Source organism: Simochromis diagramma, unplaced genomic scaffold (assembly GCF_900408965.1).
Source record: "Simochromis diagramma unplaced genomic scaffold, fSimDia1.1 OVJJ01000747.1, whole genome shotgun sequence".
Classification (NCBI taxonomy): domain Eukaryota; kingdom Metazoa; phylum Chordata; class Actinopteri; order Cichliformes; family Cichlidae; genus Simochromis; species Simochromis diagramma.
In genome coordinates, this window is record NW_024386897.1 from 85931 (window position 1) to 102215 (window position 16285).

Sequence of the window (16285 nt, forward strand, 5' to 3'; positions counted from 1 at the left end):
CAAAATATCAAGTAGAGAGTACTAAACCAAAAATGTGGACATAACATAAAAACATTTATCAATGGTACTTAAAAATATCTATCTAAAGCTAATAAATAAAGTGTGTTTATTTAACTTTTAGTTTTAAGTTTTAGTTACTTAAAATATTTTATGTAATCAGTTTCACCAAAAGTTTTGAGTAAAATTAACTTATTGGGTTTTACAGTGCAGGTGTGTACACGGGTGTTCACTGTTCATAGACATAAACTACACCTCTATTGGCTGCTATTTCCAAGCACATTGTGCGCTGTCGGTCCTGCTTGCTACACAACAACATTCAATATTTAGTATTTACTGCTGTTTACACTAGATTAACGTGATGGTGTTGTGTTTAGTATGTTGCTCTGTTTGTTTTTGCTTGTTTTCTATTCTTTTTCTCTCAACAGGTGATCCAGGAGATTTTTTTTTCTCTTCTTTCTCTTTTTAAATGCCCTTTCTCACTGTCCCTCTTCCCTTCTGTTTTTCTTTTCCTTCATCTTTCTTTCTCACTTTCCTATCCCTCAGTCATGTCTGTCCCATCTGTAACAACTGAAAAAAATAAATAAATAAATAAATAAAAAAGAGACACTGCAAACCAAAAAAAAAAAAAAACAGACACCAGAGCCTATCAGGAAAACTTCAAGATGAAGCTAAAAACTAGTGAGTGGACCTTTGATTAAAGAATTTCTACCAAACTACAACTGCAGCTGAACAAATGAGCTGTTGGTGGAACTTTACACTCTGAAATATTGAAAGATTTAAAGGATGAGACAGCTCAGCACAGCATGTTATTAACTTCACACATGAAGTGGTTCAGTCCAGTCAGACTTCAGTTTTGCAGTCACCGTCCACATCCTGCTTCTTTGACTGGTCGTCACGGTAACTCTGGACTTTCCTCCAACGAATCCTGAAGTCTGTCAGTCCTTCTGACAGCATGAGGCCTGACAGCTGGACAAAATGTGCAGATGATGAAAAACATGAAGCATAGTTTGAACTTGTGTCAAGTTTGTGTTGGTGACTGAACTGCTGACCTGCTGTGAAACCTGCTGCTGGATCTCTGTGCTGTGCATGTCTGCCTCTGACTGAAGCTTCATTTTCACCACTGTTTGCTTTGTCACTGCTAAAAATGAACCACATATAACAACACAAACATTAGTGTTTTACATGATGACAGGATCTTACAGTGTTTGCATTCTGGACCTCACCTGTGAAACAGAAAAAAAAGTGTCTGCTGGTACAGGAGCCATCAGCCCATTCCCCTGTCATTAAATTCATTGGTGCACAGTACTCTGAATGTCCATTATCAGGCTGACCAGACCACCAGTTAGTGAATGTGGAGGTTGTGTTGTCAGACCAGGAGGCCCAGGGATCCCTGTAGAGGCCAATCCACACATACTGAGCCCCTGATCCATTCAAAGTGAGCATGATGTTGGATTTCTCCTCTTTGCTTCTTATACTGGTCAGGTCTGTGTGGTATGTCCTGCAGTACGACTGAGCCGCTGACCAGGAGCGACTCTCCATCACTAAGATGTAACTTGTATTTTTGGCTGTGAAAGATTAAAAACTTTTTTAGAACATGCACATAAAATGAAAAAATAAATCTCATAAAAATCTAGACATAAGTAGGGCAACAAATCTTTTTTCCTACCATTGTAACACAGGAAAGGGTAAGAAGCTCCACAGGATCTATCATACAGCTCTGTTTGTCCCTGAATAGCCACACAGTATTCATTTGCATTTGCACAGTTTGGTTGGCCGTTAGCCCAGATCAGAAATTCATGTGTACTGCCAACATAAAAAAGTTTTCCCTCCATGGACCACTTCCAGCTGTAACGATCATCATAGAGCCCTAACCAAGCCCAATCATCGATCCTTGGTCCCATTGAGAAAAGCAGTTGGTTGATGTTGCTGTTGTAGATGGTGACCAAGTCAGTGAAGTGTTCTCTGCAGTAACTCTGAGCTTCAGTCCAGGTCATTTTCTGGTTCACATAGTGGTATTCTCTGGAGTGGGGAGGAAGAGTGGAAAGTCCCCCTGAGAAAAATAAAACAAAGGTTTTTATTGCGGAAACTGTGCTCCTGGGTGAATCACTGAAAAAGACAAATTTACAAAAATAAAAATTATAACCATTTAAATAGTCAAACTATATGGAGACTAACCAGAGGTGGGAAGTTACAAGGTAACTTACAAACATAAAAGACAGTCCTGTGCTGTGTCTATCACCAGGGCTTACCCCACACTGTCATCCTCCTGTACCAGGAGGAAATTATGATAAAGTGGATTCTACTTCTTGTAAATGTAACTCAATGTTTCTTGGTGGAGTCTGTGAGAGTGACATTGTAGAAGTGATGAGTAAATTCAAGAGTAAAAAATCCATGGATTGTGACGACCTTGACATGTCACTAATTAAAGAAGTTCTTCATAGTGTTCTTCAGCCGTTAACATATATTCGTAACAAATCATTTCAAACTGGAATTTTTCCAGATAAAATGAAAATTGCCAAAGTGATCCCATTATATAAAACTGGTGATAAACAGATTGTGTCAAACTATAGACCGGTATCTTTACTGCCTCAGTTTTCAAAGATTCTTGAAAAACTATTTACAAACAAACTAGATTCTTTTATTGATAAATATGATTTATTGAATGATCATCATTATGGGTTCAGAAGAAATCGCTCAGCATCTCTAGCTGTGATGGAATTTATTGAAAATATTGCAACGGCTGTGGATGAAAAACAGTTTGGAATAGGTGTGTTTATTGATTTACGTAAAGCCTTTGATACGATAGATCATTCTTTACTTTTACAGAAGTGTGAAAGGTATGGTTTAAGAGGTGTTGTACAATTTTGGTTAAATAGTTACTTGAATAATAGGTTCCAATATGTGAGTATTAATAACATGAAATCTAAACTTAGAAAAGTAACTTGTGAAGTTCTGCAAGGATCTGTTTTGGGACCTAAGTTATTTTTACTTTATATAAATGATATTTGTACAGCCAGTGATACTTTAAAATATGTGATGTTTGCTGATGATACAAACTTATTTGGCTCTGGAAAAGACATAAAGAAATTACTGAAAACAGTGGAAACAGAACTCATGAAGTTAAATAGATGGTTTGTATTTAATAAACTATCATTGAATGAAAGTAAAACAAAATTTATGTTATTTGGAGGTAGTAAAAGTAATATTAAAGTAAAATTGAATTTAAATAATGTTGAAATTGAAAGAGTATATGAGACAAAATTTTTAGGAGTAATTATTGAGGATAAACTTTGTTGGAAGCCCCACATGGAACATGTGAAACAAAAATTATCCAAGTCTATTTCTATTCTTTATAAAACAAGAGATTTTTTGAATAAGAACTGCCTTTATTTATTTTATACTTCCCTTTGTTTGCCTTAAATGACCTACTGTGCAGAAATTTGGGGGAACACATACAAAACATATTTGGATTCAATATTTAAATTGCAAAAAAGAGCTATTAGAATAATAAATAAAGTTGGATATAGGGAGTCCACCAACCAGTTTTTTGTAGCATCATCTATGTTAAAATTCATGGAAATTATATATTCTAAAACTTTAGAAATGATATATCGTGTGATGAAAAAGAATGTTCCAATTTGTATTTTAAGTATGTTTCAACTAAGAGATGGAAAATATGATTTAAGGGGGTCTTATAAGTTTGAAATGCCTAAAGTGAGAACCAATGTTAAGTACAGTGGGGCAAAAAAGTATTTAGTCAGCCACCGATTGTGCAAGTTCCCCCACCTAAAATGATGACAGAGGTCAGTAATTTGCACCAGAGGTACACTTCAACTGTGAGAGACAGAATGTGAAAAAAAAATCCATGAATCCACATGGTAGGATTTGTAAAGAATTTATACGTAAATTAGGGTGGAAAATAAGTATTTGGTCAACAACAAAAATACAACTCAATACTTTGTAACATTACCTTTGTTGGCAATAACAGAGGTCAAACGTTTACTATAGGTCTTTACCAGGTTTGCACACACAGTAGCTGGTATTTTGGCCCATTCCTCCATGCAGATCTTCTCGAGAGCAGTGATGTTTTGGGGCTGTCGCCGAGCAACACGGACTTTCAACTCCCGCCACAGATTTTCTATGGGGTTGAGGTCTGGAGACTGGCTAGGCCACTCCAGGACTTTCAAATGCTTCTTACCGAGCCACTCCTTTGTTGCCCGGGCGGTGTGTTTTGGATCATTGTCATGTTGGAAGACCCAGCCTCGTTTCATCTTCAAAGTTCTCACTGATGGAAGGAGGTTTTGGCTCAAAATCTCACGATACATGGCCCCATTCATTCTGTCCTTAACACGGATCAGTCGTCCTGTCCCCTTGGCAGAAAAACAGCCCCATAGCATGATGTTTCCACCCCCATGCTTCACAGTAGGTATGGTGTTCTTGGGATGCAACTCAGTATTCTTCTTCCTCCAAACACGACGAGTTGAGTTTATACCAAAAAGTTCTACTTTGGTTTCATCTGACCACATGACATTCTCCCAATCCTCTGCTGTATCATCCATGTGCTCTCTGGCAAACTTCAGACGGGCCTGGACATGCACTGGCTTCAGCAGCGGAACACGTCTGGCACTGCGGGATTTGATTCCCTGCCGTTGTAGTGTGTTACTGATGGTGACCTTTGTTACTTTGGTCCCAGCTCTCTGCAGGTCATTCACCAGGTCCCCCCGTGTGGTTCTGGGATCTTTGCTCACCGTTCTCATGATCATTTTGACCCCACGGGATGAGATCTTGCGTGGAGCCCCAGATCGAGGGAGATTATCAGTGGTCTTGTATGTCTTCCATTTTCTGATGATTGCTCCCACAGTTGATTTTTTCACACCAAGCTGCTTGCCTATTGTAGATTCACTCTTCCCAGTCTGGTGCAGGTCTACAATACTTTTCCTGGTGTCCTTCGAAAGCTCTTTGGTCTTGGCCATGGCGGAGTTTGGAGTCTGACTGTTTGAGGCTGTGGACAGGTGTCTTTTATACAGATGATGAGTTCAAACAGGTGCCATTCATACAGGTAACGAGTGGGGGACAGAAAAGCTTCTTACAGAAGACGTTACAGGTCTGTGAGAGCCAGAGATTTTCCTTGTTTGAGGTGACCAAATACTTATTTTCCACCCTGATTTACGAATAAATTCTTTACAAATCCTACCATGTGAATTCATGGATTTTTTTTTCACATTCTGTCTCTCACAGTTGAAGTGTACCTCTGGTGCAAATTACTGACCTCTGTCATCATTTTAAGTGGGGGAACTTGCACAATCGGTGGCTGACTAAATACTTTTTTGCCCCACTGTATAGATGTGTGTCAGTTTTGGGAGTGAAATTATGGAATGGACTTAATGATGAACTGAAGATGTGTTTTTCTTTGTCATTCTTCAGGAAGATTTTAAAAATTAGTATTATAAAAGGTGATAGAAATTTGGTTTGTTAAAATTTTTTTGTGTTGATTTAATTTCTTGATTTATCATTGATTTCTTTTCAAACTGTTATACAACTTATTTATCAATCCTATTTATTTTTCTTGGTTAAGGATTTGATTATTTCTGTGGGGGTAAGGGATAGGATAAGTATAAGCCATAAGGCTTCAGCCTATTCCTTTTTCGGTTTCTGTTTGAGTACTTTTATGTAAAATTATAATCTGTTGTTGTTGTTGAAATAAAAATTTCAATTCAATTCAAATCGCTTGCTCATACGGGGTAATGTGATTGTTGGGTTTTTGTCTGTATGTATTATTGTAGGGTCTACTTTACAATATAAAGCACACTGACAACAGAAAATAGAGCATTGCTTTTTAATTCTCTCCTCTGCTTTGTGTTCAAGCTGAGGACATTAATTAGAATTAAAATTAATATTAGACTAATATTATTTTATTATTGCTTTATTATAGCACAAGGCAAAAACTGGTAGAAATGTCCTCCAAACTGTACATTAGGAGTACATGTCAGAGTCTAAACATTTTCTTTACTTTTACTAGAGTAAAGTAGTTGAATCACCGCTCCAACTTTTACCAGATTATTTTTAAACATACGTATCTGTATTTGTACTTAGCTGCAGAATAACTATATGACTGTTTTGGCATCTCTGTGGCTAACATATAATAATTAATGTGAATGTATTGTTCTTTTAATCTTTATTATTATTATTTTTAATTTTATTATCTATTCGGTACGTTTTTTGGACTTCTACTACTTCAAAATCGTTCAACTTAGAAAAACCATTCAAACACTGTTAGATTCCTCTTCTTTTGGACATGTGTGCTTCTATTTTCCCCTTTTTTACATTTATATTTTTAAATTTATTCAACTTTATTCAAAAAAATTATAATGTATTTCAATGGGGAGATCCTTCAAATTCTCCTTCAACTCATTCCTCTTTCAACTCTAACTACTTCCACATATGTTGACCTAGAGCCACCATTCAAACTTTAAAACGAAGTAAGTAAGTAAGTAAGTAAAGTTTATTAATTGAGCAATTTTCACAGACAGACAGTCACAAAGCGCTGTACACAAATATTAAAATAAACAATAGAATCAATAGACATTATACACAATGTAAAAGATCAAATGTAAATAATGTAGAAAATATAAAATATATAGATCAACAAAAGGCTTGTTTGAACAGAAAAGTTTTTAACTGTTTTTTAAAAGAATCCACAGAGTCAAGCAAACGTAATTGTAGTGGTAAACTGTTCTACAGCCTTGGTGCAACAGACTGAAAGGCTCTCTCCCCTTTTGTCTTCAGTCGTGTACGGGGAGCAACTCAGAGACTCTGAGTCTGTGAGCGGAGATGATGAGCAGCAGTGTATTTTATAAGAAGCTTGGATAAATAATCTGGGGCCATTTAGTGCTCCGTATGTTAAAACAAGAATTTTAAAGCGAATTCTAAACTCTATCGGGAGCCAATGTAAAGAATATAAGATTTGTTTGTTTTTCTTTCTTTCTTCCCCTCTTTCTCACCGTCTCTTCTCCCCTCTGTTTTTCTTTATCTCCCTCTCTTTCTTTCATTCTTTCTCCCTGTCCTATCCCCCAGTCATGTCTGTCCCGTTTGTAGCAACCGAAAGTAAAATAAATACATAATTATAATAAAGGTCAATCAAATGGACTAATATGGCAAGGCCATGATGATCCACTTGGTAAAATAAATCCGCTTGGCATCTTTCTTGGCCTTAAGACAACAATTCTGATGGCTAAAGATCCAAATGAGACAAAAAGAAAAAAAAGAATATAAGATGGGAGTGATGTGAACACGCTTGGTAGAATGAGTTAGTAGTCTGGCTGCTGCGTTTTGTATTGTCTGGAGGCGAGAGAGAGATGATTTATCCAAGCTAGTAAACAGGGAATTACAGTAATCTAAGCGTGATGACACAAATGCATGAATGAGTTTTTCCAGTTCAGCTGAGGAAACCATATGTAGCAGTTTAGAGATGTTTCTTAAATGATAGAAACAGGAACGAGACAAAGATTTTACATGAGAGTCAAGGCCCAGAGAAGAGTCAAATATTACTACAAGATTTCGAATATTTGACTTGACAGAAGGACAGAAAGAGGCAAGAACCTGACTGATTTTAGAATGTAGCTTGGGAGGAGCTGGTCTCGGTCTTGTTAGTATTTAAAACAAGGTAGTTGCTTGAAAGCCAATCAGAAACCTGGGTTAAGCACTGGACTAGGGTGGACAGCATATCCAGCTGATGAGGCTTAAAGGACATATGGAGCTGAATGTCATCAGCATAAAAATGATAAGACAGGTCGCTAAAAGATTGTATGATACCAGCTAAAGGAAGCATGTAAAAAGAAAATAGTAATGGACCTAAAACTGAACCCTGTGGGACACCAGGTCAGGGCAGCAATGTCAGAGGTGAACCTGTCAGCCCTAACAGAAAAGGTCCTGTCTGATAAATATGAAGAAAACCAGTCTAGGGCAGAGCCAGATATACCAGCCAAAACCTTGAGCCTGTTAAGTAGGATTTTGTGGTCGATGGTGTCAAAGGCTGCATAAAGATGAAGCAAAATGATCACAGAACAATTCCCTGTGTTAGATGCCATTAATAGATCATTATAGACTCTTAAAAGAGCGGTCTCCGTAGAGTGCTGCTTTTGAAAGCCAGACTGAAAAGGGTCAAGAATGTGTAATTTACATAATAGAGACCTGAACTGATTTTCAACAATTTTTTCAAGTAATTTACTTAAAAATGGCAATTTTGCGGGCATTAATTAACATCCATTTAAGGCTGCGACTCACCAGGACAGGGGTAGAGTTTCCAAGGACAGAGTCTGCGCTATGCGGTAAGCCGCGCAGCAAAACAGGGTTGGCTTTCAGTTTCAAGTTTCAAGTTTCAGCCGAATCTCACCGGTAGAAACCCAGGTAGCAACCCAGGAATAGAGCCCCCGAAGGTCCATCTCTTTCCGAAGACGACGGAGGAGGACGTGAAGGCCGACTCGCTTCCCCCGCTCCGACGAGGTCTCTGAAGCAAAAATTAGCTAACCGGCAAGAGTGGAGGTAGACCGGGTGCTGCGTCGCGCTCTAACGGCAGTAGGAAAACAGCCTCGTTTCGTTGACTCTGAAAGCTATCCATTGCAGATTTGATCGCTAGCAACGCATGACGATCATAAATCCGAAGGGAGGTGACACCAAAAAAAAACTGTAACAAAAACACTTGCATAGCATATAAAAAAAACAAACACATGGACGAAGGCAGCGGCACAGCCAAACACGAAGCCAAGACATTGAACTATTCAACTTGTATTTATCTTTTCAATATCTATTATACTTTTTCTTCAGTTCCAGTTTAAGTTTCATCCTTTTTTTCAGCCGTTTCAGAGTTTATGGGACGGAATGTTGGCGCTAGAGTGAGACAGCTCAACTGCTAGAGTGAGAGGAGGGGGGGAATTTATCTTAAAATCTTTTCTTAAAACTGTTGCTGTGTCCACAATGTTCGCTCTACAGCCATCATTTTACCCTCAAAACGTAGCCATCGCTGTTGTAACGTGCGGTGGAGATGAAGCCAGCCGCGGAGGTGTGCAGGTGGATAGCGAATGAGCAACAGCTTCTGACTTTCCAAAAAGTACTCATTTATTTACAATATCAAAAATAAAAGTGCTACCTCTACCACACATTACTAAAGAGCACACTACTCTGCGTACACACGGGAGCATCCATTACAGGAGGAGTGCGAAGAAGAACAAAAAGGGGGTGACACACCAGTCGTGAGACAGGAGGCGCCGCCATGTGGTGATACACTGCATTACAATAGCAACTGTTACACTGTCCTCTATGGAACGCCAGGACTGCCATAATGAATTAATTAAATACACCATTAAATAATTAATTAAATGTGGAAATAATTAATTAATTACATGTGTCGTAAATATTTATGTAATTAATTATTTCTGATTTTAATTAATTATTGCCACATTTAATTAATTATTTAATGGTGTATTTAATTAATTTATTATGGCAGTCCTGGCGTTCCACAGTCCTCTTTCATTTAATGTATTTACTATTGTAATAGGTGTTATGGTTCTTTCATAAATGTCACCAATGCACAGCCTCCTCCTTCCAACTCTTCCATAGACTCTTATGTAAAAATGGCCCAGAAAGTTCGTTTGAAAATCAGAAGTACAGGCTGTCTTTCCACTGTCACCACGTCCATATAATAAACTCCACAGGAATGAAAACTGAGAATTTGGTAGACTGGACATTGCTGGCGCTCACGGTGAAAGAATTTTGTCAATATGACATGATCTTATCTTTCGGGAACAATTTGTTTCGGGCTGACTTTTCTGTTCATTTTAAGCAGCAGAAGTGAGGTGCATGTCTGTGTGTGTGTGTGTGTGTGTGTGTGTGTGTGTGTGTGTGTGTGTGTGTGTGTGTGTGTGTGGAGCCATTGGGTGCAGTCACTATAGCAACCAGGCTCACACCTGATTGCTTAACGAGCTCTCTCTCACTGTGCCAAGATTCATCTTAAACACTTCTCTGTCAACTGCTGCTGTGTCCACAGTGTTTGCTCTACAGCCACCAGTTTACCCTCAAAACGAAGCCATTGTTGTTCTCTTTCCAACACCGTGTCTTTCAAAGCTCAGAGATGTAAACTTTTTAAATTGTGTGGATCAAAGTGGAGGGATCACATTTTAGTCATTCAGTGATTCAAAGAATATGAACTTTTAATATTCATTCAGATGTTTTCTGACTCTAAATTTTCTTTTGTTTTTACTCATCTTTTTCTAATTTACATTTTAAACATTTTCAGCTATTTTACCAACTTCTTCTTTGTGCACTTCAGCTTTTAGCAGTTCAGCACTTTTGTTTTCAGGTTAAAAATTCTGTTTTTTTTTTTTTTTTATCTCATTCATAATTTTTAACTTAAAATTTAGCAATTAATTCATTTCAGTGCATACATTCAGATTTCAGCATTCACACTGCATTTTCTTCAGAAAATGCACTTTGTAGTTACATTTGTCAAACTCCAACATGTACAATATATGTAATAAAACCATGTAAAACTAATGTAGTGCAATACATACAGATGTCAATGAAGATGCAGTCAAGTAAGGTGGGATATAGAGAGACTGAAGTCTGTCCAGTTTATCCCTCATTACATCTGCCAAAAGGTACAAAGCCTTTAATTGCAGTCTTTTATGTGATTTATAGAGTGAAAATAAGAGTTTCTTCGCACACACTGTGTGCATAGACATGATCCGGCTTTGAAATTTTCTTATTGGTGTCTGGGTGTGACTGCAGGAATGTGGAAGACCAAAGCTGTGATAAGATAAGAAACCATCATTATACATGATTTTGAATAACAATGATTTGCTAAACACAAAACCGTAACTCATGTGTGATTTTGCTGATAGTTAATTATGCTTAATACTAACCAGATCATGATAAGGTATTTTAAGTATGTTTAAGTTTAACCAATATAACAAATAAAAAAATATGAGATATAGTAGTGATTTTAAAGACAGGCCTCACACTGAGAGTCTCCACACGAGAATGTTTATTTGGCTCTTGAAAGTTTCTAACTAAGAGTTGCAACCCACAGGTATCTGTGTGGCAGCCATAATAACAGCTGTTCCAATTCTCCAAATATTAAGGAAAGGACCTTCAATGGGTTACTCTCCCCGCTCCACCGCTCTGTCTCTCTCTCCCTTTCTGCTGTTCATGTTGTGTTGATTGGAAACACACCTGAGCTAATTGTAATGTTCAATCATATGTTACATGCAGCAAGTCTTTTTCTCCAGTCTTCAGCAGGAGGGAGAGACATTGCAGGAGTTTTCTTCAGCTCTAATGGCCTCGATCGAGGAAGTTAAACAGTGTGCAGCTGATGGTAAGGCTAAACTGGTGCACTCTCTTCCAGCAAGCGTTCTGTTATCTGGGTCACATCATTTCCAGTGAAGGTGTCTCTACAGATCCTACAAAGGCTGAGGCACCTTCGCCATGTGTCTAAGCTGCAGTCGTTTAGTTCCTACCACCACTTTGTGCATCGGTTTGCTAAGTTGGCTACCCCCTACATAAATTGGTGGCTTACTTGGCTGGCAAGTCAGTCAAAGATGGGATCAGCGCTATAAAGCACTATACAAATACAGGCCATTTACCATTTACCATCAGGAGAGGTCTGGAGCACTGTAAAAAACAATCTGTAAAAATACAGTACAATGTACTGTACAAACGTGAAGGAATTTTCCGTATTAGTCATTTACAGGTATTTTTCTGTAATTCTCAACTACCTCAATGCATTGTGGGGAAAAGGAACCCAAAAGGAGGGAAAAATAAGAGCAAGAGAAGCCATTACACTTCTTTCAGGCTTCATCTGGATTCTGGACTCTGGAGTTAGAGAAACTGCCTTCAAATTTATGTTGTAAATATTAAAACTCGTGTTTTCTTTTTTGAAAATAATGCTTTTCAAAAGACTCTGTGTTTTTATTTAGAAAGAATTGTTTATTTGTTAACTGGTTTCTGCTGTCGCCAGATAAGTCAGCAATATTTTGGTAAATGGACTGGTTCTTATATAGTGCTTTTCTACTCGGTCTGAGCACTCAAAGTGCTTTATACAACTAATTCAGTCACCCCGTCACACAAGCACTTCTAAGCACTAAGTATTTAACATTCAAGCACATTCACACGCCGATGGATGCATCAGAGAGCAGCATGGGGTTAGTATCTTGCCCAAGGACATTTGTCATGCAGACTGGAGCAGCCTGGGATCGAACCACCGACCTTCTGGTTAGTGGCTCATCTGCTCTGCGCTACAGCCACCCCAATTTTGCTACGCATTTTTAAAATAATTGTTATTTATGCAGCACGGTGGTTAGCACTGTTGCCGCACAGCAAGAAGGTCCTGAGTTCAATTCCACCATCAGGCCGGGGTCTTTCTGTGTGGAGTTTGCATGTTCTCCCTGTGTTTGCATGGGTTCCATCCGGGTACTCCAGCTTCCTCCCACCATCCAAAGACATGCAGCTTGTGGGGATAGGTGGTTGTGTAATAATATTCAACATTGCTGTCAATGCATTTTTCAAAAAATGGTTGGATCGACGCAGGTCAGACAACAATTTTACATATATGATCTTAAAACAGGAGACAGCCACTATACGTGCTGGCCTCATATCAAATGTATATGTAGACTAAGTCTATGTTTGACGTTTGTTTTTGTATCTAATCATCGCTCGCATTCAAACAACATTTAACAGCAGTGAGTCTGCAGCTTGCTGCAGCTGAGAGAATACAAACTCAAAGTGTCGGAGCAAGTTTCATCCTTTCTGTCATAAATCAGCTGGAAGCGCCACATTTTTACTCAGTCTTTTATTTGCAACGTGTTCAAAGGGGGAAATGATGGAGGAATGTGTTTTAAATAAGCAGTGTGCTGTACTAAATTCTCTGCGCAAACAGTGCAGAGAATTTAGGGACAGGCATGTATTAATTTGGTGATTTATTAAAAAAAATGTTATTATACTTGATTCTAATCTGCTGCTGAGTCTCTTATGCTGATGAAAAAGCAGATAACGCAGAGCACAGATCACAAACACCCGTTCAACCAATTCATTCCACTTTGATCAGTGACAAACAAACATGAAGCATTCATCTCTATTACAACAGTGTTGCATTAGACTGCTATATTTTTGTGTTCTTTATGCTGTATATTTTCACGTCTCTGGAATAGTTGGCAGTAATAAGGATGATTTTCTGTAAAATATTATTGATATGTGTAACGGCGGATATGTAAAGCTAGCTCATATTCATGTAATATAACGTTTGTGCCTTAATTTTGGTAACTTCCTGTGTAACCGGAAGTGAATGCTGTAACGGTAACTAGCTTGGTATACAAAAAAGACGGAAGAAAACGGTAAACTAATGCTAACGTAGAAAAGGGAGAGAATAACATGGTTAAATTGTATAAAAACAAATGGTTCTAGCTACAGTCGATTGGGGAACAAGGTTTGTAATGTACATGATTTAAGAGCAATCGGAAATGCATAATATGTATTGTATAGTTTAATTAATAGAAAACAGTTAGACCAGCGTAATGAGCGGATAAATGGTGTTACATGAATAACATGGTAATTGTTTTATTTGTTTGTCTAGCTCTTACTTTGGTTTGTTGTCTGATTCTCGGCAAGGAATAATAAAGGTCATTCAACAACCATCAGTTCTGGCCTTCTCAGTTCGACTGGATGCTACAATATGACCCGTGAATTTTAGGAGCCCCGCAAGGGACATGGGAGAAAATAAATTTAAGATGAACTTTTGCGAGATCTCTCAAAAGTTCTCGCGTTTTACATGGGTCATCGTTTTATCCTTCTTTTTTTTTTTTCCCTGTCCCGTTTGGCTCTTTTGCCATCAGAATTATTGTCTAAAGGCAAAGAAAGATGCCCAACAGATTTACTTTACCAAATGGACCATCCCAGCCTTGCCGTAATGGTCTATTTGATTCACCTTTTATTATTTTCACTTGTTAAATATGGGACAGACTTGACTGGGGAAAAGAAAGGGGAGAAAGAAAGAGGAAAAGAAAAACAGCAGAGAAGAGGGACGGGGATAAAGGGCAAAAAACAAAAACCAACAAGCTACATTCTCGCCTGAAAATTTCTTAAAAGTTTATTTTGTGACCCAGAAAGAGTAATATTAAAAATAAGTAGCTGCCGCCATTGTTGGAAACTGGAATTGGCTGGGCCATGCTATGAATTACACGGCCTATCCCAGGAGAAAAACAGCTAAAAGCAGATACATATTGATCCCTAATGAAGATGAAGTTTATTAGAGTTAATCTTATAGGAAAAACTGCAAAGATTTTCAATAAATCAAAAATCTAAATGTGAAAAAATAAAGAACTTATAATTAAAATGAATGCAGGCATAGTGGTATCAGAAAAGGAAGAGTTTATCTGTCCTTGTGTTAAATGTGTTAATAAATATTTCATTAAAAAAATTAACATGTAATCTGATTACCCAAATGACATCACTTTATCTTATTATGATCATGGGCTATATTTCAAATGTTTAAGATATTAATATCACAGACCTGAGAGCAGCAGGATGAGCAGTAAACAGGTTTCTTCCATTCTTGGCATCTGTATAACAGATATAGTCACCATGATTATTATTGTACCATAATTATTATCACCAATTTTTATCATTTAAGATTCATTATCTCCAGTAAAACAACTTGTCCATATAATAGTTTTCTTAGTAAATATTTTGGTGCACACGTCTAAAATAATTATATGCTATACTTCTTGAATATTTAAAATGTATAATCTATAGATCTATATTCATGACAAAACTGGATGCCCAAAATGTGAGTGTCTATTTCAAAACGTTTAAATCAGAGTAATAAATTAATGACAACTTACCTGACAGTTTATCTTGTCATCTCCTGACTGAAGCTGACGTTCAAAGAGGATTTTCTTTGTTCTTCACACATATTTTACTGTCAAATTAGGACACCTGAAGGGAGTGAACTTTCTGCAGAATTTGGGTGTCCCTATTTAAAACACAAATACAAGTTTACTTTCTGACAACGGGATGAGACACCTTTCCTGGCCTGAAGACAGTGGATCTTATTTTATCTTTTGAATGTCACTTCTGTTCTTTCTTCAGGAATGTACAATGTAATAGATATATTGACCAACAATGGTCATGTGACCCTACCAATGTTTCCCTGAAACAAAAATGATAGGCCTCGGGGCTTAAAGAAACATGTGAAGGTGACCAAAAGGTGACTCTGCCTCAACAAAATACAAATCGTTAGGAAAATCAAGTTATTTCCATTTGTTTCCTATTAAATTCAGCTTGTACAAGTTCTAGGAACAGACAACATAGGTGCTGGTAACAAGCTGTTAGTGGCTTAACAAAATGTCATTTTTAAAGTGGAGAGACTGATTGCACTGTGTTAGCATTGTCAGTAAACTGGATACAGAGTAATAAATTAATGACAACTTACCTGACAACTTATCTTGTCATCTGCTGACTGAAGCTGACGTTCAAATAGGTTTACTTTGTTCTTCACACATATTTTACTGTCAAATTAGGACACCAGAAGGGAGTGAACTTTCTGCAGAATTTGGGTGTCCCTATTTAAAACAATAATACAAGTTTACTTTCTGACAACGGGATGAGACACCTTTCCTGGCCTGAAGACATTTAGAGAAGAAACGGGACGTACGCCGAGAAGGCAAAAGTGACCGTACGGTTAAAAAAAAAAGTAAAGGGAACCAGAGATAACGCGCAAGATTATAGAACAGACACAGCAGATAACAATATACAGAGAAAAGACAGACACCAGTACAAATATAGAAAGTACATACAAGAGACATATAAAATACATAGAACAGAGACAATAAATACATATACAGAGTCATAGATATCATATAACTATATCATATATACATACATACGAAATAGAGTAAAGAACATTACAACATATAGACATATATAACATATAGATATGTACATATAACATATATATATTACATCATATCTATATATATACAGACATATAATTACATATTATATATAGTAATGTATAATATGTATATGTAATATATGTATGTATATGTATATATAGTATATATCGTATAGTATATTATCATATATACATATAAATATACATCTACATATACTATATATTACATATACATATACATAGGTAATATATCAATAGATATATATATACATATATATATATACATATGTATATATATACATATATATTTACATATGTATATATAGACCATATATATATATATAT

General features: G+C 37.1%; 1 protein-coding gene across 2 annotated transcripts; it reads right to left on the bottom strand.

The window, feature by feature from the left end:
- Positions 1–543: 543 nt before the first annotated feature.
- Positions 544–15689, bottom strand: LOC120735067 (macrophage mannose receptor 1-like). 2 transcript variants are annotated; one of them, XM_040034247.1, is made up of 7 exons: positions 15479–15689; positions 14889–15019; positions 14558–14606; positions 1667–2050; positions 1224–1565; positions 1050–1138; positions 544–966 (listed from the first exon to the last, which is right to left on the bottom strand). In XM_040034247.1, exons 3-7 carry the CDS (start codon positions 14604–14606, stop codon positions 841–843), a joined length of 990 nt encoding a protein of 329 aa, XP_039890181.1. In that variant the 5' UTR covers positions 14889–15019; positions 15479–15689; the 3' UTR covers positions 544–840. The 2 variants fall into 2 exon arrangements, with proteins under 2 accessions (XP_039890181.1, XP_039890182.1); XM_040034248.1 differs by lacking the exon at positions 14889–15019.
- Positions 15690–16285: the final 596 nt, after the last annotated feature.

Bases quoted from the DNA above. Each gene is read 5' to 3' on its own strand.
- LOC120735067 (XM_040034248.1), bottom strand. From the start codon at position 14,606: ATGCCAAGAATGGAAGAAACCTGTTTACTGCTCATCCTGCTGCTCTCA. The intron at 2,051-14,557 runs GTCTGTGATATT...TATTTTTCTCAG, and splicing joins GCTCATCCTGCTGCTCTCAG to GGGGACTTTCCACTCTTCCT. The intron at 967-1,049 runs GTCAGCAGTTCA...CATTTTGTCCAG, and splicing joins AGCAGCAGGTTTCACAGCAG to CTGTCAGGCCTCATGCTGTC.